Source organism: Erpetoichthys calabaricus, chromosome 17 (assembly GCF_900747795.2).
Source record: "Erpetoichthys calabaricus chromosome 17, fErpCal1.3, whole genome shotgun sequence".
NCBI classification, from domain to species: Eukaryota; Metazoa; Chordata; class Cladistia; order Polypteriformes; family Polypteridae; genus Erpetoichthys; species Erpetoichthys calabaricus.
The window spans coordinates 29,036,891-29,057,322 of NC_041410.2; the positions used below are offsets into that span (position 1 = coordinate 29,036,891).

The 20,432-nt window shown below is 42.2% G+C and overlaps 1 protein-coding gene and 1 long non-coding RNA gene across 2 annotated transcripts in view; one reads left to right on the forward strand and one right to left on the reverse strand.

The window, feature by feature from the left end:
• trpm1a (transient receptor potential cation channel, subfamily M, member 1a) overlaps nucleotides 1-20,432 on the reverse strand; it is a 115,492-nt gene that overhangs the window by 69,688 nt on the left and 25,372 nt on the right. The window contains exons 2-4 of the mRNA XM_051920380.1: nucleotides 13,082-13,161; nucleotides 4,669-4,873; nucleotides 2,682-2,895 (exon numbers count right to left, since the gene is read on the reverse strand). Of these exons, the coding sequence (XP_051776340.1) occupies nucleotides 2,682-2,895; nucleotides 4,669-4,873; nucleotides 13,082-13,161 (499 nt within the window). The remainder of the gene's footprint in view (nucleotides 1-2,681; nucleotides 2,896-4,668; nucleotides 4,874-13,081; nucleotides 13,162-20,432) is intronic.
• On the forward strand, nucleotides 10,381-19,892 carry LOC127526114 (uncharacterized). Its single transcript, XR_007933732.1, has 3 exons — nucleotides 10,381-10,711; nucleotides 16,356-16,460; nucleotides 19,411-19,892. It is a non-coding gene; the product is annotated as an uncharacterized LOC127526114 (long non-coding RNA).

A 20,432-nucleotide genomic window follows, 5' to 3' on the forward strand; every position in this document is an offset into this window, starting at 1 on the left:
CTACATGCTACAATATTTATAATCCATAAGCTCCCAGGACATAAGGAGAGGAAGAGATCTTCCCTTTAGTGTGGGATTATCTGTTTATATGAACTAATAGTTCACATTACAGCTGTAAAGGACACTGACACATCACATCTTCTGTGAACCTAACACAGTGACAGTCTGACTGCTCAGTACTTTGTAACAATGCTATTAAGATACAAATATAACCAATGATGCTTCAGTTGGACACAGCTACTGTATATATCCAGTAGCTTTCTGTATTCCATTTCAGTTTAATATTTTTATATTAATTACAGCCACACACGACACTAACAGATGACGTTGAATTTGGGGCGTGATTTCAACTTTAATTTTAACTGGGCTTCCCAGATGACCAAGGTTGAGAGTTTCACGGAGTAGATGCTGCAAAGCTAAATGAGTGACAAAGCCCTGGTAATCTGATCTAACAAGAATCATAAAAGCAGTAAGAGAGTCACTAAAGCAGGCTTAGCCACAGCCAGGAATAAAGTATGCAGTTGAAGAGAAGACTGGCTACTAATAAATCAAATAACTTATCTTTGAAATTCCTTATGGGGTCCTTATTGGTGCCTCTAGTGGCTAGTTCTCACCTTACTGATGTTTCCTTCATTACTGGTGTTATGTCCTGCCTTAATGGTATTTAAAAGGGAGGTGTTCCCACCCTGCTGCTGTTCTGTAGGGTGGAAGCTGTGGCCTTTCTGTTGTCCTGTAAATGGGTCATTCATGCTTTACTGGTTTGTCACTTGGCACAAGTTGCCATCTTCAAACAATGTTAATGGAGGGAAGCTTTCACATTACCAGTAGCATATGTAGGATAAATTCCCTTTTTTTTGTGTCATTTATAAGGTGTTGTGGCAGAAACGCTTGGTTGGCACCGACCCAACACAGACTGACACCGGAGGCACAGGTGAAAATCAACAAAACTATTTATTTGTTCTTCATCTATGGGATACGCCTTCCTCCTACCCATAGACACAACACAGTCCCCAGAAAGACACACAACAGAAAACCCAAAAACATCACTCCTCTTCCTCCACTCCTCCCAGGCAGCTTTGTCCTCCTCCTCCTCCCGACTCTGGCACCCCGAGTAGTGGCCGCAGACTCCCTCTATAGCCCACCCGGAAGTGCTTCAGGTGGCAATTAAACTAAATTAGGCTGCACTTCCAGGTGTGGCAGCGTTACCACCCACACGGGCACAGGAAGCCTTGTAGCTACCCCTTGTGGTGGCCACGGAGCCCAACAGGGGTGAGCTCCGGTGTTCCAGGATAGTGGCCCCAATGCAACCCAGGGGGGCTGCCACCAAGTGTTCCAGGAGACATAGTGTGGATACCATGGCTGCTTCCCCCGGGTCTAGTGTCAAAGGGGGGGTCCCGGCCAGGCATGGTTCTCGGCCCGTCCGCCACAATGCCTTCTGGCTTACAGATGTCTACATTTTGGAAAAAGGCAAAATGATATCCTAATGGAATCCTACAGGTTGACACATGCTACTTTATTGATAATCGGTACGCAGTCTTACTGATGTCTCATAGGGACTGAGTTCCCAGTTTACCAGTGTTTCCTAGGTGAACAGTTTTTACATTGCCATGTCTGTGACCTGCTGCCTTACTGATATGGCAAAGGTGGTGAATTCCTGTCTTATTATTGTCCTGAAGTGTGGGACTTCTGCCTTACTGACATTCTGTATGCTGAAACATCTGCCCTTTCTTTGTTTCGCAATGTAAGGATTTTTTGCGTTGGCACTATCTTTATGGAGGCAGCTTCTCACATTTACTGTATTATGTTCCTGATACATTCCCTGCTTTATTAGCATAATAACCATAGATTAGTCCATCTTTATTGCTAGTTAAGTGAGCTATAGTTTTAAAACTTACCTGCGTCCCTATTAGCTGGGATTTTCTGCATTTTGTGTAGTCTTTAGGCCTGGCCCTGCTAGTTAACTGTTTATCTGTATAGTGAGAATTCTTTATTGGTTGGTCATTGGTGGCCAGTTCCCGCCTTGCCCATGTTGTACACAGGGTAACTCCCACCTTAATTATGTAACATCCAGAGTTATTCCTACTTTAAAGCGGAGTGTAACTGGCAAGAAATTGCCTGGGGCAAGAGAGGAATAGGGTGACACAACACACCTTCACCAAAGAGGGAAGCCCACACCGAGAAGCAGAGAGTAAGGTGGTGTTTATATAGTGTGCTGTCTTCCACATACTGATGTCCCAAATGCTGACTGTGGCCTTTTGCAGGCAGGGGTGAGATTCTATTTCAGTAGTCTTTCAATAAACCCAAGCTTCTCCATCACCACAGTCTCAGTGGTGGTCAAAAATGACATCAACTGTGTCATGTTCAGGAGGATTTTCCTAACTATAATGCTTGGGAACTACTTGCTTTGTCAGCCTTCAGTCTCAGAGATTGTGCCTAGCTAGTGTCCATAGATGAAACACTTGCTGGCATGGTGAGTGTTCCCAAGAAATAGAACATCTCTAAGGATGGAAGAACACATGGAAGTTTCTTTACACTTACAGATCTGTAATGAGAACCTGTCCTACTGGCCTGTTATAGCCGGTACTGGGCCAGGGTCGCCTGTGATCCCACCCAAATGAAACTGGAATAGTCATTCTTGTGCTATTTATTTAAGAGGAAGGAGAAAAGCACACTTCACCTACCAGTGCTGACGCCACCAGTGAATATCCAGGCTCCAGTTGTCATGGCTGCCTTGATTAAGCCTTTCCCAAATACTTGCTTGAGCTTAGGCTGCATTTCAAAATTCTGAAGGCCTCCGTGCACTGAAATGAGGAGGGTTGGAAGCTCCAGTTGCCAGTCCTTTACCATCAGATGAAGAAGGTTGTCTGGCTTTGAATCGTATGATACTCGGATGTACTGGAATAACAGAGGGAGAGCCACAGAGATGTTACCTTCCTACTTACAGTATTTTTAAATACTCCACTGACATCTGATTTAATATAAAACATTGCAGCTGTACCAACTGCCACTTTCCGACTTTGATATTGGTGTATTGTCTCTTTTGTTTCTGAAAATAATCTACCATTGCTGAACTGCATACTGAATCAGAGCAAAAGATTTACAAAATGAAGATAATTGAATGGATTGTTGACAAAACAGCCCTGAGCACCCAGTGGCAGATCTCTCATCAAGCAAACAACAAGCAAACTAAATAAGTTTAGCAGCTGCTCCTCTTTTTAAACAAAATCTCCCCATTTTTCAGACAGATACTTCTATAGGATCCTTTTATCCTAACCCTCCCTCGATCTCCTTCCTAACCTCAGTTAACTTGTCATCCACAGCTAACTCCACAGAGGAGAATCACATGACTGTGTCACTTGCAAATATGTTACCAACAATACCCAGGTATCTGATCCCTCTGGTACATTCAATATTAAAAAACAGGCCTCTTGTCAGTCCAAAAGTCTTTTTTACTGTATTTCTTATAGGAAGTGTCCAGTCACCTACATAGAGTGAAACACTGAGATGGTTAGCAGACCATTTCGCAGATCATGTTCAAGCTGTTAAGATCAAATACCTGACAAGGTCTATTATAGATCACTTCCCATCCCTTGACCATAGCGACACTGATTTTTTCTATCTGTGTTCTTTCACAGGGCTTTAAAGACACATTCCAAAGAGAATTAGAAGAAGCTAAGCTCATTCTCACGTGGGATCACATATTTCTGCAGGTCTCAGTGACTGACTAACTTTTCAAACTCTTCCTTGTATCGTCTCTAATGGTAGCCTTTTCTCATCTACTCTCACCTTTTCTTCTTTCATCCACTATGGCTCTGTTCCATCCTCCCCATCCTATATATGTTACTCGCTTTTTCCTTTCCAGTTGCACACCTGATAAAGGATTTACAGCTGAAACATTGTGTCTTTGACTTTCTTTCTTTTTTCAGTGAGGAAATAACCTTTAACCCTTTTCTATTTTTTGAAGATGCACGCTGATACAGCCGTTTATTAACAAAACCAGTCAGTCAGTCCAGTCAGTCATTTTCCAACCCGCTATATCCTAACACAGGGTCACAGGGGTCCACTGGAGCCAATCCCAGCCAGCACAGGGCTCAAGGCAGGAACAAACTGCGGGCAGGGTGCCAGCCCACCGCAGGGCACACACACACACACGGGACAATTTAGGATCACCAATGCACCTAACCTGCATGTCTTTGGGCTGTGGGAGGAAACCCATGCAGACAGGGGGAGAACATACAAACTCCATGCAGGGATGACCTGGGAAGTGAACCTGGGTCTCCTTACTGTGAGACAGTAGCGCTACCACTGCGCCACCTTAACAAAACCACAATTATGTTAATCAAATGTTGCCACTGGCATGCAGTCCGGTGAAGTACACAGTGGTGCACATTGCTCCTTAAGTGCTACTTGAGCACCAGTACCAGGGTCTCCCTTTCTTAGCCTCCCATTGGTTTAAGGTGTCTTTGAAGTGAGTCATAGTGAGCCATGGGAAGGACTGTCAGTGCATGATGCAATTGATGACCTCTGCATACCACATCATGCAACACTTCTTCATTATCTAAGTCAGGTTGTAAAGTCATGTCTATCTGCATTCTGGCGTAAATACAAGCAATAAGGTCTGATGTCCAGGAGGCAGCAGAGTACAACTGGTGTGGAAGTACTTCTTACCAGGGCTTTGTTGGAATGACCACCTCCTTGAAACTCTACAATACCGTAGGCATCGGTGGGCAAAGTCCGAGTGTGCTTGGTTATGGACCACTTCTCTGCTGGGGTTTCAGGCTGCACAAGCTGATTGTTCTCGTCACCACTTTTATGAGATGATACGCTAAGAAGGGAAGATGAATGTTGTCCGATCAAGTGACCACAGTGACATCTAGGAAAAATAACAAGTGCAATAAGGAAACAGGTTAAACAGACGAGAGCAAACCTCAATAGTGTTAGGAGAGTCAGAAACGGAGGATGACCCTATGCAAAATACACAAACGTTATACTAATTATAAAGTGATACTGCTATCAGTGAATGCATTTAGAGCGGAATCATAGGTCAGTCAATAAATAATATTTCTTAAGTTTAGTATTTTATGATAAAGCTTAAAACAGAATAGAAATGAAGCAAAAGAAGCCTTAGAGTCCAGCTAATGACTGGAAATGGGCCTCCTTACAATATGAGCTCTCCTTGCTTTACTTATTTTCTAGCATCTCAGACTAATCCTAATTAACTGCAGCCATTCTCTGTAATGCTCTTCCCTTTTGAAAACTTCCTTTGAGATCTCACTGGTTGCTGAGTCGGTGGCTTATTACCGTTCCATGCTCACCTGGCTTAGCTAAAGGTGCTTTGTTTCTGTCATTGCATGTTACAAGTGTTTGATTTAGTTTTTGTTTTACTTAAAGCACAATGACTAGCGTTGCTTCTTCACAGTTTCAACCTCAAAGGCTTGAACCGCTGCTTGTGTCAATGTGCGTTTCTCTGGTTTACACCTGCTGCATGTCTAAAAGATGCATGTATTATATTAATTGGTTACTCTAAACTAGCCTTGTGGAAGTGAATGTATGTTAGAGTGCCCTGCATCTTGTCAAGTTCTGGATTCCTGCCTTGCATCTGATGCTGCATGGATAGACTCTGGCTTTGTTCAGTAAATTTATGGAAGGGATATAAAAAAAAATATAAATCAATGTTGTGGAACAGAGAAGAAGATAAAAGAATTGTGAGCAGCAAGAACTCTAGACTTGTACAGTGTCATCACTAGCTACAGTAGATCCAGTGAAACTAACAATGGATACACAATGTCATCAGATCTCAAAGTCTTCTCAGTAAATTGCAGCTAGCCTAGCAGGGAATTTAATTCATGACGATTCTTCGTGAGATACACTTTGAATTAAATTGGACTGCAATGCTAAATATTACAGCAGCACTGGTAACAGACACATGTGCTCAAGAAGTATACAGCCACAGGATAGCAAGACTAGAAAAGGAGGAGTGAAAAGGCCAATTTAATAATTTTTATCAAAATAGGCCCCACTCCTACCAAAATTACAAATTAAGTTAGGAAAGAAAAGGCACTATGTGCGAAAGCACTTCTACTTATCACCATTTGTCTGTATGTAGACTGTTAGTCAAAACACAGGAAGAAAATGTGGACTAATACAAGAGTGTACATGGAACTCCTTAAGAGTTTACAATGACAAACATGAACAAGTGCTAATTAAATGCATAATGAGAGCAGCTTGACCACAGACCAGTGCAGGCTCCGCAGGGCTCTTCGTCTTGTGTAATCTCCTCACTTTAATTCCACTGTTAGCCTCAATTCTAATCCTTAATCCCCTTTACCTCAACCCAGCCGCTTGCCGATGAGCGCTCTCGGCCCTCCATGTCAGAGCTTTTGTTTTCCCCGAGTGTAAGATCAGGCCTGGGCACCTGTGCTGACCTGCATTTCATGGTTCACTATCTATTATTCTGCCAGCTGAAGTGGCATTCACAACCAAAAGTCAAAATGTTTATTTTGATTCTCCAATGTGTTAACATGTTTTATTTCTTTTTTTTTCCTATCTGTGCTGCATATGCAGTCCAGGTGTTCAAGGTTTTTTTGAAATTTGGTACCACAATGCCAGTTGACATTTGCCCACCCTGCCCTCTCAGTTGCGCCATGAGCAAAGGAGTTTGATGCACAGAGTTTTTCATAACCGTGGGACAGCACAGTGAATATCCTTTTGACAGCACACTTTCAAAAAAGTACTCATTTCATTATGTCTGTGAGGTACGGCATGCAGCGCAACTATAGAACAGGAAAATGAATTGAATGTATTTAAAAATGTCACCTTGTTTTTTTGTGCTTTTCCAATGGGGACCCTGATTTCATGTTTTCAGGTCTATTGACTTCTATAGCATTTCTTTTGTGTGAGTGTGTGATGGACTGACTCCCCCATTAAAGTAGAACGATGCCTTGGTGACAGGAATTGATCAGACTCCTTATTGGGTGGATGGTGTGGCATATTTGAAATTTAAGTGTAAAGAGTAACAGTTTCAACAGATGAGTTGCCTTTCATTTTAGCATACTGAAGGGTTTCTATAGTCTTCATATTGGTTATGTGAATGGTATGGAGGAGCAGTGATTAACATTACTAGCTCAGAGGCATGGGTTCAATTCCTGGGCCAGTCAATGTGTGTATGGAGTTTACCTAGGATTGCCAGATTAGAAAATTAGAAATATGGAACACTCTTAAAATCTCTCTCTATATTACTACATATATAAATTTATACATGCCCCCTACACAGTAGTGTAGCGTGGGTGTCAGCCGCCCGGGGCGGAGGAAAATTCCGCCGCCCCCTTATTTAGGTATGGTTCAAATTTTTACAAGATATTATTATTTATTGTGAAATTTTGCCGCCCCCTAAAAGTGCCGCCCCTGCCGCCCCCACTACGCTACACCACTGCCCCTACACACCCAGACGAATATATTATATAAAAGTAGAGAGTGTAGAAAAGGCGCTATATAGGCGCCTGACCCGGCACAGAAAGACACTGAGGCACGTATAAAACACTGACTTTTTATTTTTCTTCTTCGCCTGTGGGGCACGCCTTCCCTGTGTCCCACCGGCAATATACAGTCCCAAAAGCACTCTATTCCACACAACAACAATAACAGCACTCTTTTCTTCTCTCCCACCACTCCTCCACAAGCGTAGTCCTCCTCCTCCCGACCCTGGCTCTCTGAGTGGTGGTGGCTGGCCCTTTTTATACCCTACCCGGAAGCATTCCAGGTGCTTGACCACTTGGTCCTAATTGCATTTCCGGGTGGGGTTGCAGATTCGACCAGCCGGGCTGCAGACTCCATGCAGCTCCCCCTAGCGGCCATCTGAGCCCCCAACCAGGCTGTGGAGGACTCCATTTAACATGGAGCCATGCGCCAGGTTGGGGAATCATCGTCCGCCAGGGAGGCTGCCACCAAGCGTCCCGGGGGAGGTATTGAAGTGTCCATGGCTGCTCCCCTGGAACAGATGCAGCAGGGGCGTCTCTGCCGGGCATGGGACCTGGCTGTCCATCACAAGACATAAGTTAAAAACATAAAGCAAGGATTTTTTTTTTTCCCCTCAATTTATTTATCAGTTTTCCAATTAACAACAACATAATACACACCTCCTCAAATACATAAAAATGCCAAAGGTATCGACAAACAAGGATTTTAATGGGTTATGAGGAAAATAAAAGTAAAATCATTTGAAAATTATTTAATACAAGTTAAAAAAAAAAGGCAGCACAATGGTGCAGTGGTAGCGCTGCTGCCTTGCAGTTAGGAGACCCGCGTTCACTTCCCAGGTCCTCCCTGCCTGGAGTTTGCATGTTCTTCCTGTGTCTGTGTGGGTTTCCTCCCACAGTCCAAAAACATGCAGGTTAGGTGCATTGGCGATTCTAAATTGTGCTTTGTGTGTGCACTGCGGTGGGCTGGCACCCTGCCCGGAGTTTGTTTCCTGCCTTGCGCCCTGTGTTGGCTGGGATTGGCTCCAGCAGACCCCTGTGACCCTGTGTTAGGATATAGCGGGTTGGATACTGACTGGATGGATGAACAAGCTAAAAGAAATTCTGAAAAAGTGAAATCATTTGAAAATATTTATTTAATACAGACAACAGAGAAATATTATTATTATTTAATACAGGCAGTTAGAAAAAAATTAGTAACAACGCACTTTGTTGACAGTCACTGTATGTTGCAATGCTGATACAGAACTGCAAAGCAGCGCGGCTGGAGAGCTAAATGGTAAGAGTGTTGCTGTCCTCAGCCAACCATAGCAACTGAACAAGTTGCAAACAGGCAGCCAACACTAGTTTCCTTGTTACATTTGGGTTATTTTCATCAAGAGAATCTAAGAAAAGAAAGTATAATTACTTATAAAATTACAACTAAGTACCATAAGAAGGTAGTAAAAATATATTTCATCCATCCATCCATTGTCTTCCGCTTATCCGAGGTCGGGTCGCGGGGGCAGCAGCTTGAGCAGAGATGCCCAGACTTCCCTCTCCCCGGCCACTTCTTCTAGCTCTTCCGGGAGAATCCCAAGGCGTTCCCAGGCCAGCCGAGAGACATAGTCCCTCCAGCGTGTCCTGGGTCTGCCCCGGGGCCTCCTCCCGGTTAGACGTGCCCGGAACACCTCACCAGGGAGGCGTCCAGGAGGCATCCTGATCAGATGCCCGAGCCACCTCATCTGACTCCTCTTGATGCGGAGGAGCAGTGGCTCTACTCTGAGCCCCTCCCGGATGACTGAGCTTCTCACCCTATCTTTAAGGGAAAGCCTAAAAAAATATATTTTATTACAAAATTTGAAAATGAACTAAATACGGGACATTTGGGTAATCCCTGAAAGGTCAGTACGGGACAGCAGACAAAATTATCAAATATGAGACATGTCCTGTATATAAGGGACGTCTGGCCATCCTAAGTTTACCCGTCCCATATTAGTGAGTGTTTTCTTTCCTCCACATGATTCTATAAATGAAAATTTGGGTAGATATAATGGCTAGTCACTTGCACTTATAATGCTCTGAAGTGTTTTTGCAGATGCCTGTTATGCCATTTTAAATAATGAAAACATGCATCTCGCCATGCTAGCTGTAACTCTGGCCAGGCACAGTCTGCACACCTGTCTGCCTATGGCTATCTGTGTAAAGAAAAACTTCCTAATGTTTGTGCGAAATTTACCCTTAACAAGTTTCCAACTGTATCCCAGTGATCTACTGTATATGAACTCATTTTAAACTCACAGTCTCGATCAATTGGATTGATTCCCTCCATAATTTTAAACACTTCAGTCGTGTCTCCTCTTAATCTCCTTTTGCTTTTAATGTTTCTTCATAATTCATCCCCTGTAGCCCTGGAATGAGTCTGGTTGCTCTTTTCTGTATCTTTTCTAGTGCTGCTATGTCCTTTTTTGTAGCCTGCAGACCAAAACTGCACACAGTTTATGCAGGGGGTGAGATCTTGAATTTGTGATTGTCTGTACAGAGCTTGCATGTTCTCACTGTATCTGTGATGGTTTTTCTTCTAGGTACACCAGCTTTCTTCCACCATCTCACAGATGGGCCCTTTAGGTTATTGAACTACTTATAACTGACCATGAATGAGTGACTGCGGTGGGTTGGCACCCTGCCCGGGATTGGTTCCCTGCCTTGTGCCCTGTGTTGGCTGGGATTGGCTCCAGCAGACCCCCGTGACCCTGTGTTCGGATTCAGCGGGTTGGAAAATGGATGGATGGATGGATGAATGAGTGAATGTAGGTATTTACATGAGTATGCTCTGTGATGGACCACTACCCCATCCAGGGTCGGCTCCTGTTTTGCCCCCATTGTTACTATTCCAGGCTTCAAAGACCCCAAGTTATACTGGATGCCTGCGGCTAAAGGTGTCATTCTTCCATGAGTCTGAAACTTTATTTATTTACTGATAGATCTTTTGCGAGCTTCATTTGTTGAATTATTCATTTATGTGTTTTCAGGTAAACAGCTGCACCCAAAAAGATTACTTCACAAAAGTGAGCTTTGAATATATTCTGTACTGTCACCAAGGTAGGTGAAGCTGGCATTGCCAGCCCAGAGGTTGCGCCTTGACTTATGAGGCAACAACTCATTTGCTTAATTAAAACAGAAGAGGCAGATGCTGCGATTTCACAGTAATGAAGCCTCGCTGGCGACACCCCAGTGTCTGCTGGGCTTCGTTTCAGGTAAGCCGCTAAGCACCTGGTAATTCTCTTGCCTGATTAGAACAATTGAATTGTCTTTAATGAAGAGCAGCTGTGATCACCAGTGGACTGAGGACAGGGCTTAACAACTCGACTAGTTGCATCCTAGAATGCTGCATATAATGCCTTTCATAAGTGAATTATGTCTTATGCACATTGTGATCCATTTGGAAGGCACTATGTACATTAAAACTGCAGCACAGTGGACCTGTGGACAGCATTACTGCCTCACTGCTCCATCTTACCGTGTTTGAATCTGGTTCTTTGGGGACTCTGCCAACATGGCTTGTGTTTTGGGCGTTCTGTTTTTTTTTCTCACCAGACTGGTCTGGTGATATTGACTATGAATGTATGTTTATGGGCACTGCAGTCGACTTAGGCTCGGGCACCTGATACACTACGTTGTATAAGCAGTTACAGAAAATGGCTGAATGGCTATATGGAGGTGATTAAAATGTTTTGAGCATGAAAGAGGTATTCTAAGGTGCTGATTTTGAAAGTTGGCAAAGAATAGCTCTTGTGTGCTAAATATACAGACTACGGGTTTCTAGGGCTTTTAGCATAAAGTTATTGCAGCAGGAATTCATATTATACAAAAGTTAATATGCCTTCAGAGATGTAACATGTATCACAACTGGTCACTTTCACATGCCATTGTCAAGAAATGGGCATGGACATGGACATGGAATGACAGCCCTCGAAGATTACCAAAAATCAGGCTAATCTTTGCACATTAAAAGAAGAAAAAGTTGCCACTGTGGAGTAAATCTGAATAGAGAATTGAAGAGATAACTGACCCAGTAGGTGTTACTTATAGGTCAGATGAATTCAAATAAATAATAATAAATAAACATGAGCAAAGTTTGGGCATGTTGGATACCCAGAGGATTGATTCCTGGAAAAAACTGTCACTGCATGAACATTAAGCTAAGAGATTCAGAATTAGAGAAATTTAAGAAGCATTTCATAACATAGTATAAACTTAGATACATCAATATCACCCAGAGTCCAAACAACATTTAAAACAAAGGAAGAAGCATAGTGTTTCTCTAATGCGTGAAAAATTCATGGTCCAAACCAGTACAAGACTTGTACTGATTACACACTTATTTTTCTTTGGTGTTTGTGCCATTCAATCAGGGAAAGTGGAGAGGTAACCTTTCAACCACTTGCACCCAACTCAGACATCACAGGTTGTAAAAGCTACTCTCTAATAAAAGTGAATTAGAAGATATTCCATACCCATGTCACTCTTCAGACACAGCCCTGTATGAATACTACCTGTTCCCCCATCCATAAGGCTACTACCTCCATGGAACACGCTATGCCAATGATGAAGATGTCAAGTTGACTACTGAAATGTTGAGTGGAATAGAAAAGCTTCATGAATGTTATAATGAACAAATTAAAGATTATGGGAATTATGTTGAAAATAAAACTTGATGATTGTGCTGGCATTTCTTTTAAAAGATTTGGCTCAACTTTCCGATCACCTCTCATGAACATTAAAGTTATTCAAATACAACTCATACAACACAGGTGGGTATATGGGCACTGTATGCATGCACGTGAGGGACACTTGACCAGTGAAGCTACCAGTCAAAGGCACTGGAATAAGCAGACATAAAGAGTTTAGGGTGTCACAGATCATGCATGTAGCCTTGAAGACTTTTATAAATTACTAGAAAATATTTTATGAACTGTCCATTGGGCTTGGTGTGAGCATTGCCTTGTGGTTTGGCTCTCCATAGTGCTACCCATCAAAGCAAGACAAGACTGCAAACACTGCTCTCAACACATGAGCACTCAAAGGTAACGGAGCTCTCTAGTGCTAAGTTAAGGATCTGCACCTCTCTATTAATGTCCATGCATCCATTTTATGAACCCCTTTAGGAGCCACAGGCTATCCTGGAAGCAACAGGCAAAGTCAGAGACCAATCCTGCATGGGATGTCAGCATATCACAAGATAAACTGACTCATCCGGGGTTGAAATTAGAGGTGGACTTTGGAGAAATATGGTCATTGCGCTGGGAGTCAGACTTAGTTATTTGGGTGCTGAGGAAAAACAAGGCTAACTATTGTGTCACCCCTCCACACGTTACAGCTCCTTAGAAGATGGCCTTCCAGTGTAGCCCCCTAGAGGTACATTGCAGGGAGTGATAATCCAAATGAATCATCCTGGTCTGCAGAGCTCAGCCTTGACAGCACATTCATTCATGTTTCAGTAATTCTTCCACACCTCACCTGAGTCTTAGTGAAGTTACCATTGGCCATTATAGTGAAATGAATCTTTGAAAAAGCACCTGAGAGCTCAGGTAGAATGAAAGACAGCATGTAGCCAGCATACAAACCTGTTGGGCTCTTTGGGATTTGGACACGGATATATGCACTCCCGCTTGTGAAATGTTTTCTCTATCCATGCCTTCTGAGCCTGTTGGAAAAACAAAAGAGTTATGCAAGAGAGTGCAATCTGCAAAGGTTCCCTTAAGAGCAATGGTATTTTTCCATTGGGAATAATGGCAATTCATACTGTGGCCTCACTTAATAGGCAGGGTCTCTTGGGTAGGCAAGAGAGAGGAAAGGCTGAGTTGGACCTACTCATTGATGCTCATTGTTGTTAACTGCTAAAGGCCTCAGTGTGGTGATGTTGGAACTAGCAAGCCAAGGTGCAGCAAAATTTGATTGTCGGACAATAAGTAATGTGGGCTATTTCAAATCTGAGCAAGAATTTGGTAATCAAAAGTATTGATCAGCGAATTTCACCAAAGTATTATTTGCAGCAAATTTGTTGCGTTTGAGTTCACCCTTATTTGTCAAATTATTTATTGATAATTCAGCCAGTTTAGGAGAATATTTTTTTCTTTTACCAGCTCACCATAATGCTTTGAGAGGTCAGCACTACATCCCCTGGAACTGTAACAGAAAAACACTGATGGGGCCGTCCCCCGGCCTATAATACTGATCATTTGTATTACCGACTCTGAGGGACAAGTTATCTGTGCTTGTAGCCAAATGTGCAGGTTGATCTTCAAGTTACAAGTTAATATAAGAGAAGGAGTCAAACGCCCTATGCATGCATAATAATTAGCCACGTGATGTGGCAAGAGTGAAAACAAACCTTAAAGAATCCTGACATATCCCTCAAACCAAACACAGGAGACTCTATGAAATAATAATAAAGAAAGGTTTACAGTGATCCCTCGCTATATCACGCTTCGACTTTCGCGGCTTCACTCTATCGCGATTTTTTCTCATACACGCTTACATCACTACGCATGCGCTTTCTGAGAACTTTTATCTAAGCCCCACGATGGCTCCTAAACGTGCTGCTTTCTCTAAGCCTTCTGACAATAAAACTAAGCGCCGGAGGAAGATGCTTACTATCCAGGAGAAGGTGAAACTCTTGGATATGATCAAAGATGGCAATACCCTACAAAAGCCTCCTCACGCATATGAAAAGACAGTGCCAGCAACTGCCTATCAAGATGTTCTTCAGCCACGCACCCAGACACCCACTGCCTACTCCTAGTACTCCTTCAGCGGAAGAAGACAACGACGCACCTGCTGAAGATACTGCACCACCTGAAGACTCTCCTACTGAGGTTGTGCCTTCATAGGTTAGTGGTTATGTGTAAGAACTGTGTGTGTGTGTAATTAAATGTACAGTACCATAATCTACTATATAAAAGCAGTCGGGATTGTCCTTCAGTCCCGTGAGTGCAAAGCGTAGCGGTATTCCGCTTATCACAGACTTACTACTTGCGGCTTGCAGTTCGAAACGACGCAATCTGAGCAGAGTTCTGGTGCTCCCATCGTTCCCTTGCTTTTGTGCGCGATGTGCTGGAAAAATAGACAAAATTACGTCACTGGAAATAATTAATGTTGATGGAGTAAAAATGCCTCACCGCGTAGTAAATATCAGGGGAGATGGTGCTTGCTTATTCTCATCTATAGTTTATTTAGTGCATGAAACTCCGTCTTTAGCGGTACAGATTCAGGCTGACATTGTACAACTTTGGACAGGTACTCGAGGGGATAAAAAAACTTAGGTTTTCGGGAGATGTTATGAATGGGCACTTTGATGTTCTCATTCCCTACACTTACATGCCTGATGTACACATGAAGAGCACACAAATTGAGGATAAAAGTCGGTCGCCTTAAAAGACGGGTGAGCCTAGTAATAATATGATATTTGTAACGTCTAATATGTCTTGTTTTCTCTTATTTTGTCTAATATATTGGATAATATGAGTGTACTGGTGACTAAAGGGTGTTATTTCATGTCTAGAGGGCTCTAATAATGTTAAAAAAACATATTTAGAAGGTCGTAAACAGGTTTTCTATACTGTAACTGTGAAAATATTCGATTTATAAATAAAGAATCCTACTTCGCGAAAATTCATTTATCACGGTAGAGTCTGGAACGGATTAACCGTCATAAACGAGGGTTCACTGTATTACTATTTGTATGACATTTCTATCTTTTTGAAAGAAGCAAAAATGCAAAGCATCAGCACCGATAGTTTGGAGAGCCTTCAGCACAACTTCAAAAAACAGAATGTGCACCCGGTTTCAATCACGACATGGTCCTTTGAATTTTCTGCCTTTAAAAGACCTACAGTATATATTTTTTCTGACTTTTCACTATGATTTTGGCATTTCCACTTTATTTTGACAAAATCTATGATTGGGCGTCTCTAACTGTGTTCTTTCTTTTCTGATCTCACATAGGCATGGTGGTGTAGTGGTTGGCACTGCTGCCGCACAGCTCAGGTTACCTCTTTGGCCACAATAATCAGTCCAGTATAGTTGGCAGATGTTCCCCTAGTCCTCAGAGACACTTTAAAGATGATTGCACCATTACAATCGTGTCAAATCTAGTTCAGTTAGTCCTTCCCAAATTGACTTCAATGCATTTCCCTGAGTTTGGCAATATTCGCGTGAACATGCAAACACTTCTGTGTTATCTCAGAACTCGAGGTGAAGCGAACACCATGGAGCTTGCTCATCACTACTGATCAACCACTAAGTGACCATTTGCAAGAGAGAATTATAGTCAACAAAAAGTGACAAAATTGGTTCGGACTCTTCCCAGCAATAAAGGGCGCTATGGAGCCAAAGACCAAAATAGGATGCTAGTGACTCTGTAGAGGAGTCATTTCAGGATGCCGTCTCCTGAAGGGGAGCTTAAATAAAAAAGGGCCAAAATCTTTCTGCTTCCTCTAAATGTACCCATCCATCAATCCATTTCCTCAACTCGCTAATCCACAGGATTGTGGGAAAGCTGGAGCCTATTCCAGCAACCATTTAGCACAAGGCAGAAACAATTTCAGGACAGGGTTCTTGTCCATCACAGCGTGAATGCACACACATACACACACTTAGAGCCATTTTATATCATGGTTTAAGCTGTAGTAGTAGGGTGTTGTACCATGTTAGCCATTATGGATTGCAATGAGAAGTCAAGCAAAATGACACCTTTTATTGGCTAACTGAACCAATTACAATATATTAAGCTTTCAAGGCAACTGAGGCCCCTTTGTAATCGGTTCAAGTAGCCAGTAAAAGGAATCATTTTGTACGATTAAAGCTGAAAATTGATCTTTTGCAGCCTTTTCCTTTTAGAAACCAAGTTGTGTACGGTGCTGCTGTCAGCATTCACGTCCCGTGTTCCTAGTGGCGTGCTCTCTGAGGTCATGACCTGGATTTAATCAGCAAACTGCATAAAAGGTTAGCCTTTTGCTCTGAGCCTTATCCGATCTGTGGATAAAATCCTTATTTTGAATTTGACTTTTTGTGTGCTTACTTTTCTTGTCTTGGCTGGTTTTTGATTTACTGCATGTTATTTGACTTGATGAATTTTGCCTGTTGTCTGGATTTTAGTCATGTTTATTTTCTTTTGTTTGTCCTTTTGCTTGCACCTCCCAGTTTTCTAAAAAAAATTAGTCATTTGTTGACCTTCCAAGTCAGGCTAATTTAACAACACCAGTTCATCTAACTTTCATGTCTTTGACTGTGGGAAGAAACCAGAGCAGGTGAAGGAAGTCCTTGTGCATACAAGGAGAACATGCAAACTCCACACATGAGGGTCCCAACACCCAAACCCCAATCTCCTTATGGCAAGGCAGCAGCGCTACCACTGCACCATTGTGCCACTCTTACATGAACTGATAGGTTTTCAATAAACTGCATGCAATGGTTACATTTATTGGTATTCCAGTGCATGATAATCCGTTTCTTTTTTGTTATTTTCAGTTTATAAATGAGGTGTGGGTACAAGGAGGTGCAGAGAAGTATGAAATGCCAAACTCTCAAAACACAATTTTGTGCAAGCAGCTCCAAACAATTCCTAAGTAAAGTTGTGCTTCTGTAAGTCACAGGTGTGAGGCAAGCAGCAAATGTAGGCAGGCCTGGATGTTGAGTGGTAAGTGGCTGTAAACACCTGACCTAATAGAGCATCTTTCCTGGTCCAGATTAACACAAAGAACTTTCTGTGAGTGCAAAAAGAGGTGATAGTCAGGAGCTAACAGAGAACATGGGGTGAAATTAAGTGGTACCACCTGTCATCGAGTCACTAAATGGGTCACTGGTGCCAGAAGTGCCAGCGCAGCAAATTCCACACAAAGCGCCATGAGGCACAGGTCGGCTTCCCTGAATGAATGAAAGGATTTCGGAGGAATTAATGCCTTAAGCGCTGTGAGGCTGCCGCGTAATGTAATTGCCAATGCTTTTACTGTTTTGTCCTCGAGAAGCAGCTTCTCGTACATGCAGGTGACCTGTGGGAGTTGGGGTTGCATAATACTTACTTTGTTCTCATTTCTGACTGCAATAAATGAACGAAATAATATAAAAAATATAAAATTGGTATGAGTGAGAATTTGAAATGAGCCTCTAAAATGTCTTCCAGCTTAGTGCATGTTGGCTGATTCCAGGATATCACCTTAAAGGCAAAACTGAGCAGAAAAATGTGGGTGGGTGAGACTGGCTCTGCTCCCCCCTCCGATAGTCAAATACTTGGCCATCTTCCATTTACAATGGGGTTGTGCAGGTTATTTTTCATTTATGACTTTGAAACAAAATTATGAGAGTGCTAAAAGAAGTCCAAAGAGCATGAGAGATGGAAGTGAATGAGTGCATCCTGGACTGCCAACGTAACACCAGATCTACTGAGCCTATAATGGCTTTGTGTAGGGGTTAAGATGGAAGCGAAGGTTTGTGATACGGTTTGCATATTTGTAGCTAGTTATCCAAAAAGGTAGAAAAAGAATCACATATTTTAAAACAGTTTTTTATTCCTAAGCCTTTGACAATCTACCAGGTATCATCATCAGAGGACAATAATTAGAAATACAGGAATCAAAAGCAATATATAGCAAATGAGGGGGTGGATCAATCAGGTGGGGTTCAGAGGGTGTTGGTTATAACGTTTTCTTTTATTATTTGGGTGTCCTTCTTTTTTAGCCTGCATTTGCTGGGTTCATGTCAAAATGTCTGTTAATGGCATCACCCTATGAAGCATGTCAAGGGCTTTCACAGTATAAATCTGAATGCAAGGTGGACACAACGGTGCAAGAGACTTCATTTTTTCATATTGGGTTATCTATTCACCATAATAGTAGAAACAAGCAAAATATAGCAGAGATAAACTTGACCCATGGCACTTAAAATCAAAGCGGAAGTTAAGAACTTAGGTGTGATCACGGACTCTGATCTCAGATTTAAATCACACATTTTCTATATTACTAGGACTGCATTTTTTCACTTAAGAAATACTGGAAAAGTTAGAACTCTTATAACATTGCAAAATGCTGAAAAATTAATTCACACATTTGTTTTTAGCTGAGTAGATTACTGTAATGCACTCTTTACAGGTCTACCTAAGAAAGAGATCAACCAGGTGCAGTTGGTTGAAAATGTAGCTACTAGAATGTTGACCAGCAAAAGAATATCTGAGCACATCTCACCAGTTTTAGTGCTGTTACATGGGTTACCTTGAGAATAGATTTTAAATATAAAGCTCTGAATAATCTTGCTCCCTCATATATTTTGGAGTGCCTGTCCCCTAACATTCCCAGTCATAACCACAGATCGTCTAACACTGATTTGCTTATTATACCGAGAGCTAAGCATAAAACAAGTGGTGAAGTGGCCTTTTGCTGTTATGCACCAAAAATATGGAATAATTTTTCAATAGAAATGCACAGGCTAATACCATTGAGGCGGCACAGTGGCGCAGTGGGTAGCGCTGCTGCCTCAAAGTAAGGAGATCTGGGTTTGCTTCCCGGGTCCTTCCTGCGTGGAGTTTGCATGTTCTCCCCGTGTCTGTGTGGGTTTCCTCCCACAGTCCAAAGACATGCAGGTTAGGTGCATTGGCGATCCTAAATTGTCCCTAGTGTGTGCTTGGTGTGTGTGTGTGTGCCCTGCAGTGGGCTGGCGCCCTGCCCAGGGCTTGTTCCTGCTTTGTGCCCTGTGCTGCTCCAGCAGACCCCCATGACCCTGTGTTAAGATATGGAGGGTTGGAGAATGGCTGACTGACTAATACCATTGATCAATGTAGAAAACTACTAAAAGCCCACTTTTTCAATTTGGCCATTTCTTAATTAATTTTTGTTCTAGGCATTGCAATTATCATCAATTTCATAGATGTGCTATCCCTATTTTTCTCTGTTTTCTTTTCCAGTCTCTCTTGCCACCATCACCTTATCAAAGTACCGTGCAGCCAATTGTGATGATGGAATGAAAGCACTCTACTGTCTACAAGTCCAAGTGCATCAAATTGTCTAACATTAGGATTAGAAATAATAAGACTGGCTTTAGCACCTGGCCTGGCCATCTTTAGGCCTGGAACCCCTGCAGATTTTTTTATTCTTCAATATCTCGCTCCTGGAGTTTTTCTTTCTGTCCTCTCTGGCAATCTGATTATAGGATCGGACTTACCTTAATGGACTTAAAAAACTTATCTTCAATCTAGGATTCTACTACTTGTATACAGTATCTGTGTTGTGTAATCACATAATGATTCTTTAAAAATTAATTTTTTTTAATTATTTATTTTTGTTATATACAGTTAGGTCCATAAATATTTGGACAGAGACAACTTTTTTCTAATTTTGGTTCTGTACATTACCACAATGAATTTTAAATGAAACAACTCAGATGCAATTCAAGTGCAGACTTTCAGCTTTAATTCAGTGGGGTGAACAAAACGATTGCATAAAAATGTGAGGCAACTAAAGCATTTTTGAACACAATCCCTTCATTTCAGGGGCTCAAAAGTAATTGGACAATTGACTCAAAGGCTATTTCATGGGCAGGTGTGGACAAGTCCGTCGTTATGTCATTATCAATTAAGCAGATAAAAGGCCTGGAGTTGATTTGAGGTATGGTGCTTGCATGTGGAAGATTTTGCTGTGAACAGACAACATGCGGTCAAAGGAGCTCTCCATGCAGGTGACAGAAGCCATCCTTAAGCTGCGAAAACAGAAAAAACCCATCCGAGAAATTGCTACAATATTATGAGTGGCAAAATCTACAATTTGGTCCATCCTGAGAAAGAAAGCAAGGACTGGTGAACTCAGCAACGCAAAAAGATCTGGACGTCCACAGAAGACAAGAGTGGTGGATGATCGCAGAATCATTTCCATGGTGAAGAGAAACCCCTTCACAACAGCCAATCAAGTGAACAACACTCTCCAGGGGGTC